Genomic DNA, 25080 nt, shown 5'->3' with positions numbered 1-25080 from the left:
CTGACCAGTCAGGACAGCCCCTAAGGCAACCTGAGCTGAAGTGACTCTGACTTTTAGGAATCCTCCATCTTGCAGATGGAAGATCCCCCCAATAGGGATAGGAATGTGACCCCCTCCCCTTGGGAGGAGGCACAAAGAGGGTGTAGCCACCCTCAGGGCTAGTAGCCATTGGCTACTGCCCTCCCTGACCTAAACACACCCCTAAATTCTGTATTTAGGGGCTTCCCTGAACCTAGGAACTCAGATTCCTGCAACCCAAGAAGAAGAGGACTGCTGAGCTGAAAAACCCTGCAGAGAAGACGGAGACACCAACTGCTTTGGCCCCAGCTCTACCGGCCTGTCTCCCCCCTTCGGAAGAAAACTGCTCCAGCGACGCTTTCCCAGGACCAGCGACCTCTGAATCCTCAGAAGGGCTGCCCTGCTCTAAAAGGACCAAGAAACTCCCGAGAACAGCGGCCCTGTTCACCCAAGACGACAACTTTGTTTCCAAAGAAGCAACTTAAAGACAACAGCATTTCCCGCCAGAAGCGTGAGACTTGCAACTCTGCACCCGACGCCCCCGGCTCGACTTGTGGAGAATCAACACTTCAGGGAGGACTCCCCGGTGACTCCGAGACTGCGAGTAACCAAAGTTGTCCCCCCTTAGCCCCCACAGCGACGCCTGCAGAGGGAATCCCGAGGCTCCCCCTGACCGCGACTGCCTGACTCCCAGATCCCGACGCCTGGAAAAGACCCTGCACCCGCAGCCCCCAGGACCTGAAAGATCGGAACTCCAGTGCAGGAGTGACCCCCCAGGAGGCCCTCTCCCTTGCCCAGGTGGTGGCTACCCTGAGGACCCCCCCCCCCCTTGCCTGCCTGCTTTGCTGAAGAGACCCCTTGGTCTCCCATTGAAACCTATTGGCCTGGAATTGTCTCTGAGTGTGTGTTCCTCATTTATTGCCTGTGTGTATGTACAACAAATGCTTAACACTACTCCTTTGATAAGCCTACTGCTCAACCACACTACCACAAAATAGAGCATTAGTATTATCTCTTTTTGCCACTATCTTACCTCTAAGGGGAACCCTTGGACTCTGTGCATACTATTCCTTACTTTGAAATAGTACATACAGAGCCAACTTCCTACAATATTTTCCTCCAATTTGGGGCCACGCACCAGATACTTAAGACCTCAGTTGAACTAAACCCTCCCCAGTTCAGAGACTGGGCAAGGAGTACTCGGTCCAAAAATTTGGACTCATAAACTAGATGGCTGTGTGTGAGAATGATCTTTCCTTTTTCTTTTTTTAAATGTCTTTATTCACAGTTTCGATGTATTACAAGAGCAGTCAAATCTATTCTCTGAAATTGTCAAATAAGGCATGCATAGATACAATAACAAGCTGAAGGGTGCAGAGTGGGTAAGGCAGACATACCACTGAAATTCCCAAAGGGGAAAGGCCAGGGGATCCCCAGTGCACAACGCATGCCTCTCTACCTCATGGGTAGGGCGAGTGGAAGAGAGGAACGAAGTTTCCAACCACCAAGTTCGGGGAGGGGACAGAAGGTTGAGAGCCCCCAGCTAACGCATCACCCGAGTGCACTGACAGTGGCTACCCCATGCTGTTTCTGTCTGCACAAGCACTATCAGCCACATCTGCTGTCTGTTCTGGGGGAGACAGGAGGGAGGGTGCTCAGAGAGCGAGGCCCTCTCCCATCTAGGTCACCCCCTCGATGCTCTGTTCCCACTTCTTCAGACTCATCTGTGCAAGTCAGAGAGTCCTGTCTCAACTCTCACCCCCCAACCCCCATTCACCAGACCATCCCCCAGATCTCCAAATCCATCTCCACATATTCATCTACCAGACACTCCTGAGCCTACACTCCTCTGCCTTTTTGATGTCTAGTGCGACCAGCACCACTTTTCATGCATACTGTCTGAAGTAAAACGTGGGACAACCTCCGTACCCCTCCCTAGTATAAATCTGCATTGATCTTTGTGCACTAAATGCCTGATCACCCTACTCACTCGTGATGCCAGAACTTTTGCTAGTATTTTGACATCCACATTGAGCATAGATAATGGTTGGTATGACCCTGGGTCTGTAGGATCTTACCATAGCATGGGGAGCATAATGACTAGGGACTTGCGCATATGAGAGGGCAAGGTGCCAACAGCCCTTGCCTCTTGGAGAGTCTCCAATAGTGGGGATAGTAGGGTCATGGCAAACACTTGATAGAATTCCACTGGAAGCCCGTCCGGTCCTGGACTTTCCCTTTGACAATGTCACACAACTCCTCCTTTAGCTCCTCTATCTGCAGCTTGCCCTCAAGTACCACCATTTGGCCATGTGTTAACCTGCAGGAGCGTCATAACATGGTCTTTCCCACTTTAGGAGCAAGGGGATATATTATAGAATATGGGGTAATAACCCCATAACCCAGGGACCTGGGTGTCTCAGTATCAGATGCAAGTGGTCCCCAAGGGGGAAGTGTAGCCCTTGACTTCCACTGCCACTGTTTCATTTGAGAACCTCTTCTAGGAGGAAATTCTTCAGAAACTAAATGTAGTTTGATTCTTATTGCCAAAAATCGTTTTCAGAATATCAAAATATCATATTAAAATATCAAAGGTGCTACTGTACAGTGACGGTGCAGTGCAAAGTGAAAAAGGTGCACTGGTGCTATATACACAACATATACATATGTCTGAAAGGGATAATATGATGTTCTATGGGATATCAGCACAGTGAGTATCGCCATCCACATTCAAATTAAAAAGCAGTCCACATTTACAAATTCTTAACATTTTGACCCCAATAGCAGATTAATCAGAGCAGGGTCGTCATAAAGACAGCAAATATTGCGGAGACGCCTTGAAGCAAACAAAATATCAAGTTTAAAAATTCTGAGAGGTAAGTCAAACATATTTAATCTCTTTATAACGTGAGACTAAAACATACCAAAGGGGGGTATTTCATTACTTTTCTTTTCTCCTCATGAATATATCAATATTATACAAGCTTCCTGTGAGTGCTAGGGAAAAAGATGGAACACTTCATTGTGTAATGTTTATGATTGCACAAAAACACTCAAAGAAAACAACATTACGTACTTACTTTGCCACCTGATTTTGTCAACAAAGATGTGCTCCCCAGTGGGCTTATTCTGTTGGATAAAACCTATTATACCTCTGCCAAAATAAAGAGGAATAATCCTTGGCTCTTGGCCATCATTCTTTTGATAAAAATAATATGAAACACATTTAACAACCACAAATAGCCAGTTGTACCATTATTGCCCAAACATGCAAGTGTCTCCTATCTCTGTTCGATTGCATGTCATAATAATATGCAGGGCCCCAAATGGATTGCCTTTGGGTTCACAAGACTGAACTATCAATCAAAAACATTTGTATATTTGTTGAGTATACCGCCGTATTATTTGTCTGGGAGTCAAAGAATTGTATGAACCAAAAACATATAGTTGTGTTTAGAAAACAAAATAAACAAGCCATTGCTTCGTAAATTTTTCTTAGGGTAATGTTTATTCAAAAGGGCCCGGCAATTCTAAATTCCCCTTGTCACGGATGTAAACAATGCGGTGTACAAAGCCCTCAGAATGCCTCTACATCTTTCTTTCCACTAACACTGAATGAAATATATGTGTACTCATTGAGGTTGTATTTTGAAAAAAAGCCATCTTTGGGGCAGTCTCCCAAAGCGTCTCAACTTGCCTCCACGCCCCCACCAACTCCTCCTCCTCAGTCGTCTGCCACGGCTGTCTGCTCTTTACCTAAGGAGAGTCTCTTCCCCTTTTCTCAACTCACCTTCAGTTTCCTCAGGGTGTCATATGTTTTGCTAATACTCTCCCCCGAATCACTACTTTCATTGCCACCCATTCCACTCCTCGTGACCTAGGGTAATTCCAATTGACAGCAATATGGCTCTGTAGCACCATTTGCATATCTGTCTATCATATTCAGGGTCTCTAAATGATTCTTGCTGCAACCACCACAGTGGTATTTCTCTTAGAACCCAACATCCAGTAGCAGAGGAATGTGATCAGACAGGAAGCGCACCTCATATGTAACCGATTGGACATTCAAAACGTCATTATTGGACAATAGAAACCTGTCTAGACAACTGCATGTATTATGAGTGAGAGAGTGGCACGATTACATCCTCGTGGCAGGGTAGAGGCTATGCAAGATGTCCAGTAGCTGGAGTCTGGCCAATGTTTCTCAGAGACTCGCAACCATACGAGGCTTTGTGCCCTGTCTGGTAGGGATGGCGGTTAAGATGACCATCAAGTTCACAATTAAAATCTTCAGCCCAAACTATAGGCATCCACCAGTTCAGATCCTGTAGCAGTAAAAAACTAAGCATCATCTGATCCGTGTTAGGTGCATATGTAAGGCTGTAAGGCTGCATATATATTAAGCAGACACATTTGCCTCCCATCCATGTTGCCATGCACAAGCATGTTTGCCCACCACATCTGCTGTAAAGCTCCGCAGCTGGAATGGGACCCCTGACACCATCCAGAAGGACACCCCTCTGGCATAGGATGAAAAAGTGGATGGGTAGAGTTGTCCCCTCCATTTCTTTTGTAGTTTTTGGCCTGGCTTTCCAATACATATATCTCTTGCAACATCGCAATATGGGTGCCTGTTTGCCTAAAGTATGTATGGATCCTATACCGTTTCACAAAGGTGTTGAGGTCTCTCACATTCCAAGTGAGTATTTGTAATGTATCTCCCATCATATATCACCCGAAAGTGCCCGCCGCATCCCCCAACCACCCGCCGCCCATCCCTCTCATCTCCATGAGAACCCACCCCTCCTCACGCTGCATATTACTATATACAAATCCACACCAACATGTCCCACACCACCCCAGGTAATAACCACATAAATCAACTTGTGTCTCCCCACCCATAGAGGATCCCTCCCACCTAAGAACTGAAGTCAACTTGGATCAATCCAATTGAGCCTTAGTTACAACTAAGCAATAATTCTACAAGGGATAAGGTGCGCTTTGGTCTGGCAACTGACCAGTCCACAGCCCAGTCTCTGGTAATATCTCTAATGTCCCCACACACCTGAGGCCCCAAAACAATACTAACCCACCTAATGTGTAATCAGTTCAATGCAGAAATAAAGAACAGAATAGTAAGGGAAAAGGAGAAACCAAGTATGCAAGGGGGAAAGTGGAGAGAATCGGATAAAAGAAAAAAGGGAGGGAGAAAACGAGAAACAGTATCAATGTATTGCAGATGGTCTATACCGGGTATATTTGTCACCCGCAGGGGCTGTAGCACTTTTTTTCTTCCCCTCCAACATCCAAGAGCTCCAACATGGAACCATCAGTAGCTCTGGTGGTGTTTTTCTGTTATGCTAGTTCAGTGTCTGACTCCTGGCATTGGATGTCATCTGCCTCTGAAAAAGTTTGTGAGGATGTAGCTGAGGTGACCGACTCCACCAGGGTCCTAGCAGCATTTTTCTCCAGGCACTGTTGTTCTAGGTCCAAGGCCCCATCCGGACGCACCACCACTCCATGCTAGATCCCCCACGCTGCCACTGTCTACTTTTTCCTCTGCATGCTGGGATTTTTCTTATTCCTGGTTTATATTGGCAATCACTCTGTCTGCCCCCTGTGCTGCTATTCGCTTAATCCCCTGGATTTCCAGCCAGTACCATGTGTCTTCTGGTGAGGTGAAGAAATGTGATCAGCCATCATCTATTACCTTCAGTTTCACTGGATATGTAGCATGTAAGTGAGCCCCATTGCCCTTTTGTTTCACTCCACCAAACAACCTCCGTAGTTGAACATTACAGGTGTAATCAGGAAATATACAGATGGTGTGGTTCTGAAATGTAGGATCCTGACCCCACTCAATGTATCCTGTGACCTTCTGCACTTTCAGTGACAGGCTACAACAAGCCTCCCCTCCTCTACTCGAGCATAGTGCCCAAAGTTACAATCCAACATTCACTGCAGAGGAATGTGAAATAGTTCCAGGTCCGTATAGAGGTGGAGGCTAGGTTCCCCCCTCAAATCAACCCCCAATCCAAGAGCAAGCGGGAGAGCGAAGGTTCACTGCTCCCCAGGCACATTAGAGCTCTGCTGATAATCAGTGAACTCTCCCCGGAGGCCCACTCTATCCTGTGCTGCCAGGCCCCCCAGCATTTCCCTCTCTGTTTGTTGGGGTTCAGAGGTACCAGGGCCACACTCAAAGGATCCTCCGATAGCTTATCTTCATCCCCCGAGGCAGTGTAGTTGGGGCCTGATTACATTGGGATGGCAGGATGGTGCAGGATGTTGAGGCCAAGCCAGGAGATCGCACTCAACACAACCAGTCGGCCATCTTGCTGGCCACTCCCCCAACAAATTATCTTTTTAAATGTTACCTATTACTGCCACCTTCTTGGTCAGACATATAGAGGCGCACTGTTCACTTGTGCAACCCAGAAAGTGAACCGAACCAAACACTCTAGCTGTTTGTAAATTGTGTTCCTAACACTTATTGTTTGTGGTACTGAATTATAGACATTAGTAACAGAAAACAAGTCTTAAAATGTAGTTTATCCTACTCTGGCCATTTCCATTTCATCTAGTTGAGCAAATTATATACATTTGAGGCAGGTTTATCGGTTAGGCCGTGATTATGTTTGGGTCAGTGTATGATTCCCTTGTAAAACCCTGTCTGCAGACAATTCAGAACTATCATTTGGGTGGTATTTACCGAATCCAGTAATTAACACCAGCAGCTGTGTTACTTAGTTCACCCTAAGTTAAATGTTGGCAGATCACACATGTTGGAATTTAACAGGGGGTAAGTATATGGGATTTACTGTACAACGTGGTATGCACCAAGGGCCAGATGTATCAAAGGGTTTTACCAATTCTGTGTCTATGGGAAACAGTGTTCATACATATGGCCCCAAATTCCCAATATTGTTCCCCAGAGCTCGTAATTGGTGCTATTTATCTCACCCCAAGGTATCTTTATTTATTTGCTGTGATGAGAACATTTTGTTTCTAAAAAACTTGGAACTGAGGCCAAAATTCATGTTTTATACATTTTACATGAAGGGGATGGTAAAGCCTTCATTTTGTCATAATAATTGTTTATATTTTCCTAGAGTTGAGGCTCTGCGACGGGAAGATATACAGAAAAGATCCATAGTTTTAAAGGTCCTTTTCAACAATAAAGAAGTGTCGAGGACCATCAGCGGCAGGATGAGCTCCGACTTTCGAGTGCACTTTGGACAGATTTTTAATTTGCAAATATACAATTGGCCAGAAAGCATAAAGATTCAGGTACTGTGTCATAAACATTACTGCTAACAATAAGAAGCCATGTATGGTATCATTCAGAATGACATGGCAATAATATGAAAAATTTGTAGAACACCAGTGAAGTATGTGACAACAATATTGAGCATCTGGACTAGTGGTAGGTTTATCATACTGCAGTGTCCACAAAAATTAGTGTGTTCAGCTTACTTAGAAGCTGAATTTACTTAGCTTTATTTTACACAGTAACTTTAGCAATGGAGTCTGCTGTGTTTGTGACACAGCCTCTTGCTTCTAATTGTAGTTTACCAATGTTATATGTCTTGATTAATCTGTTTTACCGATTTTATCTGTATTGATCAGTTCACTACTAACATTTTTTTTACTGAAGTCAAGTTGCATATTTTCTGAATGATCAATTACCAATTTGAACGAGAAATAAAATATATAGATTGATATTTTCGAGTTTATTCTGGTCAGAACCCTGTGCTGATGTCGGGCAGCCTCCCTTGGCCAGCCTGGGCCATGCGGCTGAGTCACGCGAGTCCCTCAATCCAGACTAAAAGACACTGGCAGGCATCTGGGGGCCCCCACCAACACATCCGAAGTCAGGAGCTTCCTAGGAATGGTCAGTTTTTGTGGCCGCTTTATTCCACACCTTACAGGCCTCACACAACCATCGAGGGATCTCACCAACCAAAGCCACCACATCTTGCACCTGGGGCCCGAAAGAAGAGGCTTTTCAACGGGCCAAAGAGGCATTGTCAGCAAGCACCACATTATCCTATTTTGATCCAACAAGACTGACAAACATTGCAGTGGATGCAGCCCCAAAGCACTGGGGTCTGTTCTCACCCAACTGGGCCCCAGGTGCGTATGCTGGCCGCTTGCTCCCAGAAACACAATAGCAGTACTCACAAATAGAGCGGGAGGCCACTGTCATATCCTGGGCCTGCAGAAATTTTCACTTATAAGTGTATGGTCACCCTTTCTTCGTTACAACCGACCACAAGCCACTGATACTCCTGTTCAAAGGGTCAGTGTCCAAACCAACCCCTCTCATTGACAAATGGATGTTGCATTTACAGGATTACAACTGTCAGGTGGACTACCAGCCAGGCTCAAACAACTCAGCTGACTACCTCCCCCAGCACCCTCGAGCAGCAACCCCCGAAGAAGAGGCTGAGGCAGAGGTGACAGAAGCCTATGTGAACTTCATTGCAGAGCATTCTCAACCTCTTCCTATATCCCTGGAAATGTTGCAGAAAGCCACAAAGAAATACAAATGCCTGCAGCTTGTTCTGGCTGCTATTTAGTCAAACAACTGGTGAACCATCAAAGCATCACTCCAGAGGCCAGGTAAACACTAGAATCCTTACAACATGTCCAACAAAAACTATTGACAGATAATGGAGAGTGTCTTTGAGAGGACCTCATCTGGCTATCCCGCCTAGTCAAAGTCCTCAAAGTGCACTCCATCTTGCACATCATGGGCATTAGGGGATCACAAAAACCAAGAACCAACTCCACACCAAAGTCTGGAATGAATGCCATGGTAGAATAGGGCCTAAAATCTTGTCATTAATGTAAAGTAGCTGGACCCTCTGAGCCACCCGACGTTGTTACAAAACTTGAAAAGGTGATTGCCATACATGGCATAAAGAAGTGTGTGAAGACTGACAGTGGACCCCCATTCCAGGAACAAGAATTTACAGAGTACCTAAATCTCTGGAGCATTCACCACCGGAAGGTAACACTGAGATGGCCTCAAGCCAATGGAGAGGTGGAGCGGTTTATGAGGACCCTCAATAAAGTGATGCATTTTTCTCATGCAGACAGTCAGTCGGTCGAGAGAGCTATATACAGCTTTCTGCACGAGTATCGTCAGATGCCTCACTTTACAACTGGCTGAGCCCCAGGACATGCCAGCATGGGGCAAATAGTCACAGACACGATTCCTTCGACCTCCCTAAGGTCAGAATGCTCTATTGCGATTTGCCTGGTTCTTGGCGGATTGCCTCTCATAGTTTTGTGGATAAGAACCCCTGTATCACTTGTCTGCATATCTCTTCTTGTTCGTTTGTAAAAACGCAAGTGCGGGCCAACTCTATTAATCTACAGTGGCGTGCACCCACAGACTTTTCAGGGTCCTGGTGGGTTGGGCGGAATACAAATCTCTCATAGTCTCTGTTCGCCATTGCTTCAAAATGGCTGTTCAGGACTCTGAATAGAGTAGTGTATGATTTCAGTGTTTTCTCTGTCAACTTTTTGTATATTTTATGAATGTCTTTCCCACCTAAAGGTAACAAGAGAGCCCTTCATCACTCTGCAGAGATGTCTGCCCCTTCAAAGAAAAACGGAAGACACTCCACCCAGTCTTTCTATTTTGGCGCAAGCGCAGAGAGTGCCCCATCAATGGCAAACGGTTCAGTGGCTGGGAAGGATGCCATTTTGATATGGTTGAGGTTGTCATAGCCGTGGCCTGGCTTAGGATCGTTCTCTTATGTGCTTTCTGCTCGCAGCATGAGCACTGTCCAGTCAGAAGCTGGGACAGACATCAGACCGAGATTTACTTTACTTTCCCTACAATGCTTGTGGCATTGGGTACAGTGTTTGCATACAGCACAATGTTGAATACTTATGGCTTAGTCTGACTCTTTCACTTTCTTTTTCTTTGTATGCACAACGCAATGTGTATAGATGGCTGAAACACCCACCTGTGTCAGCGTTGATAAACAGCGTTGTGCTGCTCCACGTGAGCATTGAGGTCTTGGCTAGTTGGGACCCTCTGCCAGTAGGCAGCGCAATCTGCTGCAAAATTGTGCAAGTGCACTTGCTGTTGATGGGACGGTCGGCCCACATGGGTTGTGGTCTTCTTGCTGTTGTGCGGCACAGTGCGGCTACCCACTAACCTTTGTGCAAGTGTATATACTGTATTACCGTACATCTTACTTAAGTCACTTGTACTGTTTTTTCTCTTTTCTGATACTCAGTGAACTTTTTAGGGATTTAGAATTATTTACTCTCATGCCCTGACACCATCATAACAAGGCTGTGCACAGTGTCAGAAATGACTACCATTAAGTCATTGCCAGCATCAAGGTATGGTGTGAACCATCCTGCCAAGTGTTTCCAAATAAATCATAAATCAGCATCATAATGCAGATGTCACCATTGTATGTATGTTGGTATTTCTAGAGCGTGAACATAGCCAAAAGGCAGAAAAGTGTTGTACATAGTCAAAGACATCAGCAATAAAACATGTGTAGGTGCCATGGATACCCACAAAATGTTGTTAGTAACCACCATTGTGCAGTGGATGCCCACGTTTGGCAGGAATTACCATACATCTGGAAGCATCACTGTGACAAGGTATGACGAAGTTTGCTGGCATTGTGATCAGGTGAACTTTATAATGTGGCTGTGCATCATTGTACATTAGGTACCCATAATATGCCAAAAATTAGCATCCTCCTGCATGGACCACCATCATGCCATGGTTGGGCACCACTGTGTCATAGATGCACACAGAATGCCACAAATGACCACCATTCAGTCAGAATCACCATTATGCCAGAGATATGCACCATCATATGCCATCAAGTATGCCTATGGCATGCCCGAAATTACCACCATTAAGACTGAGTCCGAATTTTACCAGACAGTAGCCTTTATGCCATGGATGCTTACAAGTTCCCACTGTGCGTGTAAACGTCAACATTGTTTGTGGGTGAGAATTGTATCAGGGATGGCCCAAGAGCATCATCTCATGGATGCTCACAGGAATGGTCCAAGGGCATCATCTCATGGATGTTCACAAGTTGCCAAGAATTAACACCATTGTAAGAGTGACAGTATTTTACCAGTGCGGGCAATAGACAATATCCCATTGATGGCCACAAACAGATAACTGATACTACCATTATGCAAGGGCCAGCATTTCACAGTGTGAGCAGTAGTCACACACACTTGGACAGTCAATCCATGTGCGCTAGCACAGACATTCTACATCAACATTTTGTTCTTACCTACCTTTTACTGCTGACTCTCTTCTTCCTTGCTAGACCATGTGCAGCATCGTAAATCCTAAAATCCAAGGAAGAGGGACTTTCACAGGGGAGAGCCTAGAAGGTGGTTAGACATAGTACTTTATATAGAAGGGACATAAATGGCCCAGCAGGACCAAGCCACTCCATATTTTTATCTCGCTGTTTTTAAATCTAAGGGCCCCTCTTGAAAATATTTGGTTCTATAGTTCCACCAAAGTATTATTGTTTGGAAGATGGGTGTGTTAAGAGGACTTCACCAAGCCCTTGATTTAGGGATGTAATTTTCCTTCAGGCATCTCAAGGCTTGCATGTCTGTGCACATTCTGCATGTCAGCGCATCATCCACTCATCCATTCTATGTTTATTCTTTGCATTCTGGGACTTGCAGTTATGTTTTCATAATTAGATAAACAGGAATCCCGATCTCAGTATGAACATCAAACCCCTGAACAGGGTCAGCTATTCAAGCAAGGACCAGGGTAACTAGAGACCTCTGTGTAGGAGTGCTGGCACTGGAATCCATTGCTTGCCTCCGCACACCAGCATTATGGCACAGGACTGATGATTATAGCCTCTGCATTACCTTCCTGAGGGGCACCTATAAGAGCAATGCACACACAGGTGTGATCAGATGGCTTGTTTTACAAGTGTGTTACCCAGAGACAAGTGTTTTAATTGTTTGCTTTACCACTTAACTAAACTGTTCTCCTGGGCAAATCCTTTTACTACCTAATTTGGGAGTGAATAGAAATAGGACTAGCAGACAAATTAGGTGTTATATAGAAAGAGGACATTTGCCTTTTGTATAAATATGACATTTCTTACACACACGACACACATATGTCTTTTCCCCTACAAACCCTTCACACATAAGCCATACATACATATATACAACAACCCAATCCAGTCCTCTACAAATTTACAGTCTTGTTTTCTGTCTCTCAATTAAAACCTCTTGCTCTCAATGTGTCTTTTAAAAAGGCCCCAGGGTGAAGGTTTTAGAGGCTCCTTGGTACAAATTGTGGGTTCTTAAAGAAAACATGTTTGTAGTGTGGTAAAGTGAGAGAGAGTGAGAATTCCATGACCTCATCATACTGGTGTGCTGTATTTTGAGGGGTTGTGGTGTCTGCTGCACTATAATGTATGTTGTTCCGCCATGTAAAAGAAGAGATAGATGTTCTACAATCCTGTCTCTAGGTTTTCATACCATCGAAATTTTAAAAATATCCCAGCCTTATACCAGATAGAAAAAGTAACACTGCACTGTACCCCTAGTTACCACTTAACAAAAACATGTACAAATGGATCTGAAAAAAGAAATCACAAAAAGCTGATTTTTTTTTATGCGCTCCCTTAATGTCCTTGTCAGTGAAAACTCAATTTGGGAAGCAGTTGTAAAAGTAATAAACCATTTGAGAAACCACTTTTATGAGATTTCATTCTGAACATCTTCATGCACTACTCGGCGGCTAAATGATCAATCCATTTGAACCGACCCCCAACCCCATAGGAATTAAACAAACATAGTAAAAGCCTGTAGTTCCTCTGCGCATATGGGGATGGAATAGACGAGGAAGGAGGCTGGAGAATGAAGTAAGTGCATGGATGCCAAGCAGAAGTCACACCAAAGCTCGACATGTTTTTGGCTCAAGAGTTCTAGAGAACGTCTGGAGGAACCAGAGACGGACATATGGCTCAAGTCTTCATTGGCTTTCCCATCTTTGTCTCTGACACAAAGTACACATGTGTTCCTAACCACAAAAAAATCTGCAGCAGCCTCATCCCTACCCCACCTGCTGCTCTGACAAGAAAAAAATAGTATGTTGCTGTAGGTTGGGGCTAGGGATAGGGTGAATTTTCACAGCAAAGGAGAGGTCTGTGTCACAAATCGGTGTCAGCTTCAGAAACTGAGAGGAGATAGCTTTTCCCTCTTGGATCCGATATGTTGCAGTGTCCTGGGTGCGTTTGAAAGGAGGACCACTTCTCAAAATCTGCTCATTAGAAAAAAATATATTTTCTTCACCTGCATTGTTGAGTGGACATGATAGTTTTGAGACACTCAACTGTGTAATAGTGGGCAGTTTGAACCTCTGGCACCAAGAGACAATGCTTAGGGTGCACCATCCAAGTGCATTAAAAATAAATTGTTTGTTTATATGCTTAGTGTATGTAGCTGTGATTATTCCTGTTGAAGGCTAATAGGTGTAGGTTTTCTTCTACATTTTCACCCCTGTACCAATCCTAGCTATTTAATCTGTTTTGTCTCCGAGTTCAGACCAGTACCAGTGATGCCAGTATGTCAGCACTGTTTCCAATCAGGTAGCGAAAGCTGGAGAAAATCCATTTTGGCCACTACCTATGATTAATGAACTCAGGTTGCCTAATCTCTGTTGTGAGAGACACCTTACAGCAGGAGTGGCAACGAACGTTTCTTCCACTGCACTAAACCATGGTGAACCGGCCAGCTCTAATGGTATATGAGTAAAACTCCACCAAGTGCGCTCCTATTTGAACTAATATGCTGCACCTCAGTGTGTAGACATTTTGTTTAACTACTAGGATGTCTTCTTTCTGTTGAAGATTAACAAATACACCATTTCAACCTTTCCATAGCAAGTCATGTTTTCCTCAGCCCCCAAGTTAAGGGCCATTTAGAAAGTATGAATAAGGACTATATCACTGATCATAACTGTACAGTCAGATACCTATTCAAAGAAGTAAGGAAAACTTGAGTGGCAATTAATGCATAGTGCTCCATTGTAAACCTGTACATCTCATTTGAAGACTGTTATCAGCCTGTGAGGTCACTGTGGTCAGTTGGAGTTTAAGGGCATCATTTTGAAACTGGCAATAGGGGCAATAAGCCTAATGCTGAATAGACCAGGTGAAACCAGAAGGTTTGTAAACTTGACCCTCATCTGTGCATGCTGGATATTTTAGCTTTTAATAATGCCAAGGGACCCTTGTTATAGGCTTAGATGTTTGCTGCATTGACGTATATTTTTGTGAGAAAAAGTAGTGAAGCTGCTCAACTCAGCAAACCTTACAATCCTACTAAAAGTAGACTGTAACCACTCTTCTGACAATCGACATAAGTGAGTACAGAATGTCAGAGATGGTGCAAATACAGGTTAGACATAGGTTTTATCATTGCTAAACTATTCTCAGTCCTACAACAAAGACAGAAAGGTGGTCAAACCAGCTCCAACTCCCCTTCATTTTGAACTTTAAAATACAGCGATCTGCTTGTAATCCTAGCAAGCATAATATTTGCATTACAAAACTAAAAAAAAAAAAAACATTGGGAGAGAAAGTTTTGATCCCTTTAGTCATTGTCTGTATTTAGCAGACAGAAGAAAATAATGATGTAAAATATCTTTCTACCTTGAAGTAATGACTATGGATGATCTGCTACCAAAAACACTAAAGGAAAACCTGATAAGAGAGTCTGTGCCATGCTCCATTGAAGACCATAAATCTGGCCAAGCCAAGGTCTTGGGCAAATACTGCCCACTGTGCTTTCATTAAACTTTGTATTGTTTTGGAGAAATTACATACATCAAGGCAGATTAAAGGAGTATCTGAAATTCTCTGGAGAGGAGGAGATTATATTGCACTCCAGATGCATGCTGATTATTTGTGAGTAGATGTCCTACTGTCACCCAAAACATAAGCAACAAAACATTTACTTCTCACATCTTCCTATTCACAAGTAGCTTTCACTCTGTACTTCAGATGTGATTTACCTTAAGAATGGTCCAATGCGTTTCAACCTCAACTATTGGGCCAAGCAGAAAGACGCACAATTTCCAAAAGCTCCTACTGCAGGCCATGGTGGATACATTGCAAATCAAGGATCAAAATCTGTGGTTTGAGCAAAATCTTTTATTCAGACTGGACTACAGCAACACTTTTTTGAATCTCAAATTACTACTTTACTTATATCATACTATATGTCGCTATAAATCCTCATCATTAAAGTTTCATGTGTCATCAAGATGGCATCTGTACCTTAAATGCTGTCCTTTTAAACACCTCATCATACACTCCAAACAAGATCACCCTTACCATCTTTTCATGGATGTCTGTAGTTTACTTCAAACTAACCCCCATCAAAAGATGCATCATCATCATTAGTGATGGCAAGCACTACCAAATCACAAACTGGCTCAACACAATACATCTTGAAATGTTCTCATCCACTGCCAACTAGTGCTAGGTCACAGGGCTACTACTCCAAAGCCTGCTTTTCAGTGAATCCCTGATGTCGTGGTATCAGCTGAGTTCAATGTCAGCTCAAACCCTTCCTTCCAACCCACACTTTCTGTTCTACTGTAGCATTTATTCTCTCACATATTAACAGCAGCAATCCTGGACAGTGGTCTCCTGGACACCACCATCACCCCATTAATGGTTGACTTTCATCCTACTGCATGTCATCTGGGAGCCCCATCACACCCATCCTCCCAGAGGTGCACTGACTCCCCTGTCCAGTATGTATTATGTTTAAATATGAATGCGTCATCTGCAAGATCCAGCACATGAATACACCTTACTATATGGTTGAAAGAGTTCCACGAACATGATGAAAGTGGGGATATCCAAGGCAAGAGTAGACAAAACATGTTCTGGACCAATGTCTCCTTTCATTTAACATACTGATTTTTGACTGGTTCCTTTGCTCCTAGCCTTGATGAAAGAACTGAAAATTCACTCTCCATCAATTACCTAGCTACTTCTAACCCCTACATTGCCATCTATTTTGGGTACGTTCCAGCTCCTTTTTAACACTTGACAGGAATTAGAAATTACCTGTAAAGGATTTGTGAATGCCAAAAAACATGCACATTTGTGTGTGTTCCTCACCCTCTGTTGGTGCATTCTTCCTGAAATCTCCACAACCCACTGGTTTGAGAAGATTTCATGTGAGAGATGCTATTTGCTGTACCAAGTCAAACTTACCTCTGCAGAGAACATGCAGCAGCCAATTTGTGGAGCTATGAAGTCACATTGATGATCAGCCTTATGTTGCTAGATTGTGCATAGATATCTTAGTAGTGTGAAGTAGTGGGTTTGGTTCTTCATTCAAGTATAAGGAGTGCATATTTAACGGCATGCTTTTGTAGAAGACCTAATATGATGCCGGAATAGGGTTCTGTATTGAATCTGTCTCAAAATTAAAGTATCACAACCTGCTGAACATCACTGATGTATTATTTCAATGTTCCAATGATAATCTCTCTCACAGTTAACTCTGACTTATTTCTAGGTGTATGAAACAGTTGGGCTCAGTGGCACAACTTTGTTAGCAGAAGTATTTATACCAATCCCTGATACAACTGTTCTGACAGGAAAAGCTCCCATAGAAGAAACAGAATTCAGCAGCAAACAGCGTGTAATGTTCGACCATGAAGGAGTAGGCAGTGGTATGTATTTACTGTTCAATTTTTTAACTAAACGAAGACTTGCAGTTCTTTTATACCACTGATCTTCTTACATCTCCATGAAATATCTCATTTCAATTAATTAGCTGGACACAATTCTGCTTCACACAATCCTTTTTTTCAGTTATCCTGCTATTGCAGTTTAGGCTTGCCTTGGGTCCTAAAGGCGTCCTTCCCTTTAGGCATAGGAAATGTTCTGTGTTTTGTAATGTATTCGGTTGATTTTAAGAATGTTTTGCTTAATGTAGATTGTGTTTTGTGTCATTTATTTAGCGTGCTATGTCACTTGGTGTGGTTTTGAAGTGGGAATAGACTGAATACGCTCATCATACAATGGGAAGTACTTTAAGTGATGAGGTGTCTCAAGTGTAATATGTTGTTGTTCTGAATTTCATGTTTACTTCTCGGTGCTCCTACTAATGTTCAGGTCATAATGCTAGGCGTAAAGTTACGTACATGAAGCTAGTCAGAAATATACTTTATTGTGTATTTATGAATGTTTTCATTTTACTGTACAATGCAGTGGTTGTTGGTCTTAGGCATAAATGGCAGTTCACCGTAGTGCCTGGTGTAGCGCTAGTAACAACAGACACACGTTGGCTCGATGAAGTCAGCGGAAGAGATGCCACATGACCTTGATCCCTGCTGATTTCACAGGACCTGATTGGCCTCAGTGACTTCAAATGAAGTATACTTTCCAAACCACATTATACGGTTAATAAAATAACAATACTGAAGTAGATAAAAATATACTTCAGGTACAAACCATATGGTAAATGGAGTGTAGCCATGTTACGTTACTGAGTACAGAATTATCGACCCAGTTACAGCCAGTAAAACCATGTACGTCTACGCCTGAATGGAGGTGCTAAACATATTCCAGCATCACCTTGGGAAAAATTGGGGAATTTTTATTTTCATAGAAATTACTCTCATAGTACAAAATTTTTACTGTTTTTGTCCTTTAGACAGCAGAGCTACCCTTCACTTTAAAAATAGATCTGTCTGGCTGTCAGACCCAGGCACAAGAGTGTTGGCATCCGTTAGTTATCTAGCTATTAGAGACTCAGAGTGCTACAACGGGGCTGCCCCCCAGTCCTACAGAACATATTGCATGGGATCCTGCACAGTAAAGGCATGACTTTGGTCACTGAAACATTCACAGACACATGATGCAGATAGCAGGGCACTGTTGGCTACAGCTCTTAGTGCCAAAAATCAGTTAGCTGGGTTATATACTAGGCAAATACATCAGTGTGGGGCCTCGTCTTGTGCACTTAACAGTTACTGTGGGTCCCATCAAATGACTCAGAGCAACCAGCTGAGTACACAGGAGACCTTCTGTGGTTACCTAGAGCACAACTGAATTAACTAATTATGCAAATCAGTTATCTTCTTTACCTATGGCACTTAATACTGGCATTGTTACTATTTTTCTTGCCAGGTTAAAAGTCTTAGGGGGTCATTATGACCCTGGCGGTCAAAGACCGCCAGGGCCAAAATGATGGGAGCACCGCCAACAGGCTGGCGGTGCCTCCCGGCGTATTTGGACCGCGGCGGTAGCACCGCGGTCGCACCGCTGGGGCCGGCGGTTTCCCGCCATTTTAGCCCCGGCAGTGATAATCCGCCAGGGCAGCTGCAAGCAGCGCTGCCCTGGGGATTATGACTCCCCTACCGCTAGCCTGTTTCTGGCGGTTTGCACCGCCAGGATGAGGCTGGCGGTAAGGGGAGTAGTGGGGCCCCTGGCATGGCATGGACAGTGCAGGGGCCCCCTAACAGGGCCCCATGCGGCTTTTCACTGTCTGCTGTGCAGACAGTGAAAAGCGCGACGGCTGCTACTGCACCTGTCGCACGGCCGCAACACCACCGGCTCCATTTGGAGCTGGCTCCCATGTTGCGGCCCACATCCCCGCTGGGCCGGCGGGCGGAAACTTGGTTTCCGCCCGCCGGCCCAGCGGTGATGTCCAAATGGGCACTGCGGGAGTGCGGCCGCATTGGCAGCCGCCTTGCGGTAGCCACCCGCCAATGCTGTAATGACCCCCTTAGTTAGCTATGCCAAGATTCAAATTCGTGACTTTTCAGTCATGAACTTGAACCCTGGTAGCAGAAGGCGCTTAACCCACTAACAGGGCCCCATGCGGCTTTTCACTGTCTGCTGTGCAGACAGTGAAAAGCGCGACGGCTGCTACTGCACCTGTCGCACGGCCGCAACACCACCGGCTCCATTTGGAGCTGGCTCCCATGTTGCGGCCCACATCCCCGCTGGGCCGGCGGGCGGAAACTTGGTTTCCGCCCGCCGGCCCAGCGGTGATGTCCAAATGGGCACTGCGGGAGTGCGGCCGCATTGGCAGCCGCCTTGCGGTAGCCACCCGCCAATGCTGTAATGACCCCCTTAGTTAGCTATGCCAAGATTCAAATTCGTGACTTTTCAGTCATGAACTTGAACCCTGGTAGCAGAAGGCGCTTAACCCACTGAACTACATTACAAGTGACAGGTTGCAGCGAACAATATGTGCTCTGTTACTCTTTAGTACAAATCATGAGTAATTATGGTATGCATGTCAGTTAACCCAAAAGCAGGACAGGCAACCAATCTTGTTTCTAGGACCGCTCTATGTTTGTTTATGAACAGGTCGTCCAAGGGGAGACCTTGTCATGTTTCCATACCTAGTCTCGGGCAGTTGCTGCACAGCTCCTCTCTGGGCTACCCTTTCCTTTCCCCATGAAAGCACAGCTTCATAGTATCATAGACCCAGAGTGGCGCAGGTCTACCATACTGCTGCACACACTTAAGGATAAGCTATTCAGGCTAAGGACCTATAGCTGCAATAACAGGGTCTTACAAGTAGGGGCCCTTCATCTGTAAGGGCATCAGGCATCATTCCTGCCTCTCACTTGGGAGGAGGGAAGCACCTCTCTCTTTTAAACAATGTTTTTCTCCTCCCCCTTCTTCCAAGAAGCCTTTATTGGTTGATTATTAATTGGTGACGAGGCCTTCTAATGAACAGAAAATAATGTGTTATGTGTGAATTACTTAAACAAAGTTCCGAAATGTAGAACAGTTCATTAAGTGTACCAGAAGTACCACCTTTTATCTGGGCATCAAATGACTTGTCCCCCAAGAGCAATTTAAGCAGGCAGGAAATCCTTCTTGGGAGAAGGGAGAGGCAGTCTCATGTGCCATATCTAATCTTGCCTCTCAAACAGTCGCATGCTCTTTCTGCCCCCTGGTGCTTTGTTTCTCGCTACTAAGGCATGGGCTGCAAAGATAGTGCCAGGACTACCAAAGGACAAGCCAGGGTTAGCAGCTGCTTCCTTTGGTGACCCCCAAATGATGGGCGCAACATTTTCATGTACAAGTGTCTGTTGTGTGCATAATGTCGTACCGTGATATCTTGGTTATCTGGAATACTGGAGGGGGTGTGTCTGTAGTTTGGAAAGCTGGAGGAAATTAATAGATCTGTTATTGACGCTGCGTTTCATAAGTGGGTGGTGGGGGCAAGAGGAATCCATCAGGATGAACATGCCTCAGTCAGCCAAGAAAGATGGGAACCATGCATCAGCGAGGATTGAGCAGTATGGTGTAATCAGTGGTTTGTGAATTGCACTGAAGTGTGAAGCAAGGCAAGGAGGCTGAGGTGTCCACTGTCATTAGCCCCTTGGATTGGTGTGCTGTGGGCCCTAGGAGCACTGCTGAAGCTGAAGCTTTCTCTTACCTGAGCCATTTTCTTCCTATCCACAGCGCTCCCTCAACTTACTGTCTTCAGTAGCACCCTGTTTACATTCTGTTGACTTGGCTCATACCTTCATTTTGCTGAGAGAAAGGCCAATTTCAGCTTGTTTCTAGTATGCCTATAATCAATTTATTTTATTGTACTTCTTTCTTTTAGAAATTGTTTCAATATGTGAAATCGGTGTCCACCATCTGAAGGACAGTATGGGTAGTCTAAGAAACTAAACTAACATATACATATATTGCATTTCTACTGTGCACCGTCTACAACAGTTAAAATCCAGGTTTTGTTTCCCCGTTCTTTATTAGCTGTTTGACTTACTTGCAAACATGGCCAGTGTTTCCAAATCTAAAAAATGCCATCTACTCAATTCTTATATATATATAATATGTTTTTAAATTTCTCGTTAAGTTTCACAAAGCCTTCTATTCCACCTTGTGGTGTTGCCATCAACTCCAGTTTTGGACTTCACATATTTGGGAATGATAAGTCTGGTATCCTTTTTATTTTATTTTTCTGTGAGGTGTCTCCAAATAATGTACTCAGCCTTGGTGCTGCACTAGATTATTTGGGTTAAATAAGCTGTGGTCATTTCAATCTACTAGTGATGTTGACGTGAAGATTAGTCGTCTTTGCAAGTAACTAGGTATAAAATACTTAGCCTGAAGAACAGTGACATCCAGGGCCGGTTCACAAACCATTTTTGACTGGTGCTATTTCATGTCCTTGTTGGTGAGATAAGGAAGTGCTTGGCCCAAACACAGTAGCATTATTTTAAAAGGTGGGCACTGGTGGTAAACACGCTCAGTCCAAATACTGTAAATTTACCATGAGCGAGATTCAGATAGTGAGACTCACCCACAGTAAAGGTCCAAATACCGGGTGATCATGAGCAAAATATCCTGGTGGACTAAATAGATGGAACCAAATTGCTACAACGGACATAGTGAGAAACAAAATGCATAACTGTGAAAAGACCTAGACTGCCTTTTACACCTACATCAAACATAGAGGGCGTCAAATGAAAGGGCCATGACATAGGCCAGTGGAACTCAATAGGTCATGCCTATGTCTACCCAATTCATCATGGATATCTGAGGAAACTGACAAGTCAACACAAGATTAAAATAAAAGGATTATTTATGTTTTTTTATATGGTCAGACAATATAAGTGATTTACAAGAGAAACAATGTCCTAATAAGTAGCTTCAGTATTGTGTGAATAGAGTCTCACATCCCACCATTTATTGCAAAGAACCATCATGTGTTGAGGCACAACTTCTCCGGCACTTAAAAACCTTAAACAAAACTTTCAAAAAAGAAACAGTAAATAGACACTTTTGAGTGTTTTTTCTGGCAAGGTGTTAAGTGCTAAACATATATTGGTCACATCTTTTTGAGAGCTAAGCATGTGAGTGACATATTTTCAGTCGTCTTACCAGGAGAACATCAGTTCCCATGAGCAAACAATATAGAGGAACTTCATTTCATGCCCATGAGCACTTACCTGCAAACATCTACTTTAATGTGATATATGGAATTTTCCAAATTTTCAAATATTTTAAGGAGACTGGATTAGTGTACCTCCATTAATTTAAGACATCCTGTACCAAGCCAAGACTCCTTTAAGTCTAATTGAGGGCACACTGAAACCTTCAGTAGTCTATGATTTATTTTACACAGAGAAGAGAAAAATCTGTATTCTTTTTTTTTTTTTTTTTTTTTTTTAGATGGCCTGGAGTCTGTAGTATAAAATTCAAAGAGAACTTGGCTATTGTAGGATCTTGGGTTAAGAGTACATGGCTTTAGAAGAATCCTTGTTTGTGCCCTTCTACTTTGCAGAATCGGTGCTGGAAATGTTAGTTTTCTGGGCCGAAAAAAAGGTGAAACATTCTTCTTCGCTATTCCTAAGAACAAGTCCTCACCAGATACCAGTCCCATAGTCTTTTTGCTTCTGTGTTCTTTAAAAATACAGTTTGATTGTTAAAATCATTCAAAAACACAGTACCACGCAACTCATAAATGCCACCAAGTGTATTTCTCGTTCAGTTTCAACAAATTACATGTCAATAATGACAATAGGTTGAGGTACATAAATAAAATGTCATTAAAAGATACCTGCAGCATAGTACCATTTAATGACAGTGACTTAGAAATGTACCTACTTTGTAAAATAAATTATTGACAAAGATGAAAGAATGTATTTAATTTTCTACTTATTGGCATGCAGGAAATTATTGAAAATGCATTCCATTTACAGCCATTGGAGGTTTTTCGAGCAGACATTTCGGTGCCTGTTTCAAGGCAGGAAGGTTGAAAACGTTATTAAAACAAGGAAGAAAACCTAGACAGTGAACATTTGTGTCGTTAGGTTGAGCGAAAGCATTCGACCTTGTTTATACATTTAGTATACTTCTTTTGGCTTAAAGCGATTTCATTTGTTGGTTGCAGTGTCCTTTAAAAATTCTTGCTTACTAGTGGTTAGTTCTGCCTTTGCCCTTTTCTCCTTCCTTTTTCTGTTTCACAGCAGTGACCAACTACTGCATTATTCCACTTTGGTTTTTCTATCTCTTGCTGTGATGGACAATTTTTTGTTATTTCTCTGGTGCGCCCCTTTCACTGCGGGTGTTTTAGGCTGGTAGTTGCCTCCATTTCATTACAGCATTCCATTCCTCCCATCCCCTCCCTTGTCGCTGACATTTGTTTTGGCTTTATTCCAGTGCTGTCCTCGTTTACCTCTGACTCCTACAATAAGTTTGTTTGACAAAAGAAACACCCAGTCATTTAGCTTACTACTCACGATAACCACAAAATGTCCTTTCTAGTAGAATGTAGCAAAACCTAGAAGCAATGATGTGAAACTTGCTTCGCATCGCATCTTGAGTCTCTCTCTCTCGAGGGCCCCTCTCTGCCAGCACTCCCAACATCGCACACAGGGCATTGCTTATCTCCTTTATTGGGGCCATAAATGTTCTCAGGCTGCTCTGCTCCTTGAAATGCAAGGCAAGAATGCTTACAAGACTTTTCATTCTGTTAAAATAAAAAGAAAATACTTTTCCAGCCTTATTTTCCAATTTCTGTTCAGACGTTTACACAACGTGAGGTAGTGCAGTCATCTCGTCTCTCCTCAAGGGCTTGTGATTTCTGATGCTTGTTCGGCCTTTTACAGCACCGTCTGTTGCAAATTCAGAAAAACACTACATACATTTAATATGGTTGATTGTGCATCAGTATGTTCCAAATTATATTTATGATGCCTTGTTGCCAGCTGGCACTCTGTGCACATGTTTTGCTCCATTTTTTATTCCTAATATTCTTTTATTCCTAGTATTAAACACACATTTGCACCTATAACATTGTTTTTACATGTGATTTATGTACCATAAAATGCATGTTCCATGCTTGCCATTCAGTAAAAGCAGATTCTAATATATAACTGGCAGAAGTACTATCCCCGCTTATGTTTCACTCATTTTGACTTGCTTTACTGGTCCTTGTCAAATGCAACACCCCACATTTCAACACCACACAATTCCACACCAGTTAACATAATTCCACTCCACACCACATAATTCCACACCAAACCACATAATTCCAATCCACAACACAAAATTCTACTGCATACTACATACATCCAATACACACCACAAAATTCCACATCATGCTATATAATTCCGTGCCACTCCACATAAATACACTCCAAGACACACCATCCCACGCAACATAATTCCACTACACACAGTACCACATAATTCCTATCCACATAATTCCAATATACATAGCTTTACTCAACGTCACACAATTCAAAGTCAAACGATTCCACACCACACAATTAGACTCAAACCCAAATAATTCCATTCCATACCACATAATTGCAATCCGCACAATATAATTCAACATAATTACCGGTAGTTCCAATCCAAGCCACTCCACATAAATGCATACCATACAACATAATTACACTCAAGTGCTATTAAATGTCAACGCCCCAAATAACAAAGTTGCGTAGTCTTGAATTAATCCATGGCCTCTTTAATTCACTGCCAGGCACTCTGTGCTCCTTTAACTCTCTTTTGTGAGTTTTCCATCTATCACTTCCTTCGTCTTTCACTGTGTTTTTTCCCTCTCTTGCTTGCAAAAAATGTATGCCCCCTGGCAACCTCTGGATCAAATTAAGCACTGGGTGCTGCCCCTCGTTCACCAGATCAGTGCATCTCCAGTGTCTTAAGGTCTCATTCTGATGAGTTGTTTAGTGTGTGTGTGTATGTGTGTGTGTATACATATATGTGTGTGTGTATATATATATATATATATTTGTTTGTGGTTATTTATATACCACCATTCATTGTCTTCTTAAGTTCTCTCATGGCTGTAGCTTTTGTTTTACAGCTGAGTAGTTTGTGTTTGAAGACCTTGTTTGTAATAGTATTTCAGTGAGCCTGCTATGCCTGAAAATGTGTAAGGCACTACGCCCTCTAGGGATTACAAATATGGTTACCCTGCATTACTTTCTGCCATTCTGTCTTCATGTCGCTATGCCCTCTAGTGGTTGACTATATGGTTACTTGGCCA

General features: G+C 43.4%; 1 protein-coding gene across 1 annotated transcript in view; it reads left to right on the top strand.

The window, feature by feature from the left end:
- Positions 1–25080, top strand: part of CC2D2A (coiled-coil and C2 domain containing 2A) — a 353444-nt gene that overhangs the window by 152740 nt on the left and 175624 nt on the right. The window contains exons 16-17 of the mRNA XM_069202617.1: positions 7128–7305; positions 16600–16756. Of these exons, the coding sequence (XP_069058718.1) occupies positions 7128–7305; positions 16600–16756 (335 nt within the window). The remainder of the gene's footprint in view (positions 1–7127; positions 7306–16599; positions 16757–25080) is intronic.

Source organism: Pleurodeles waltl, chromosome 1_2 (assembly GCF_031143425.1).
Source record: "Pleurodeles waltl isolate 20211129_DDA chromosome 1_2, aPleWal1.hap1.20221129, whole genome shotgun sequence".
Taxonomy (NCBI): domain Eukaryota; kingdom Metazoa; phylum Chordata; class Amphibia; order Caudata; family Salamandridae; genus Pleurodeles; species Pleurodeles waltl.
This window is presented reverse-complemented; position numbering and strand designations above follow the sequence as displayed.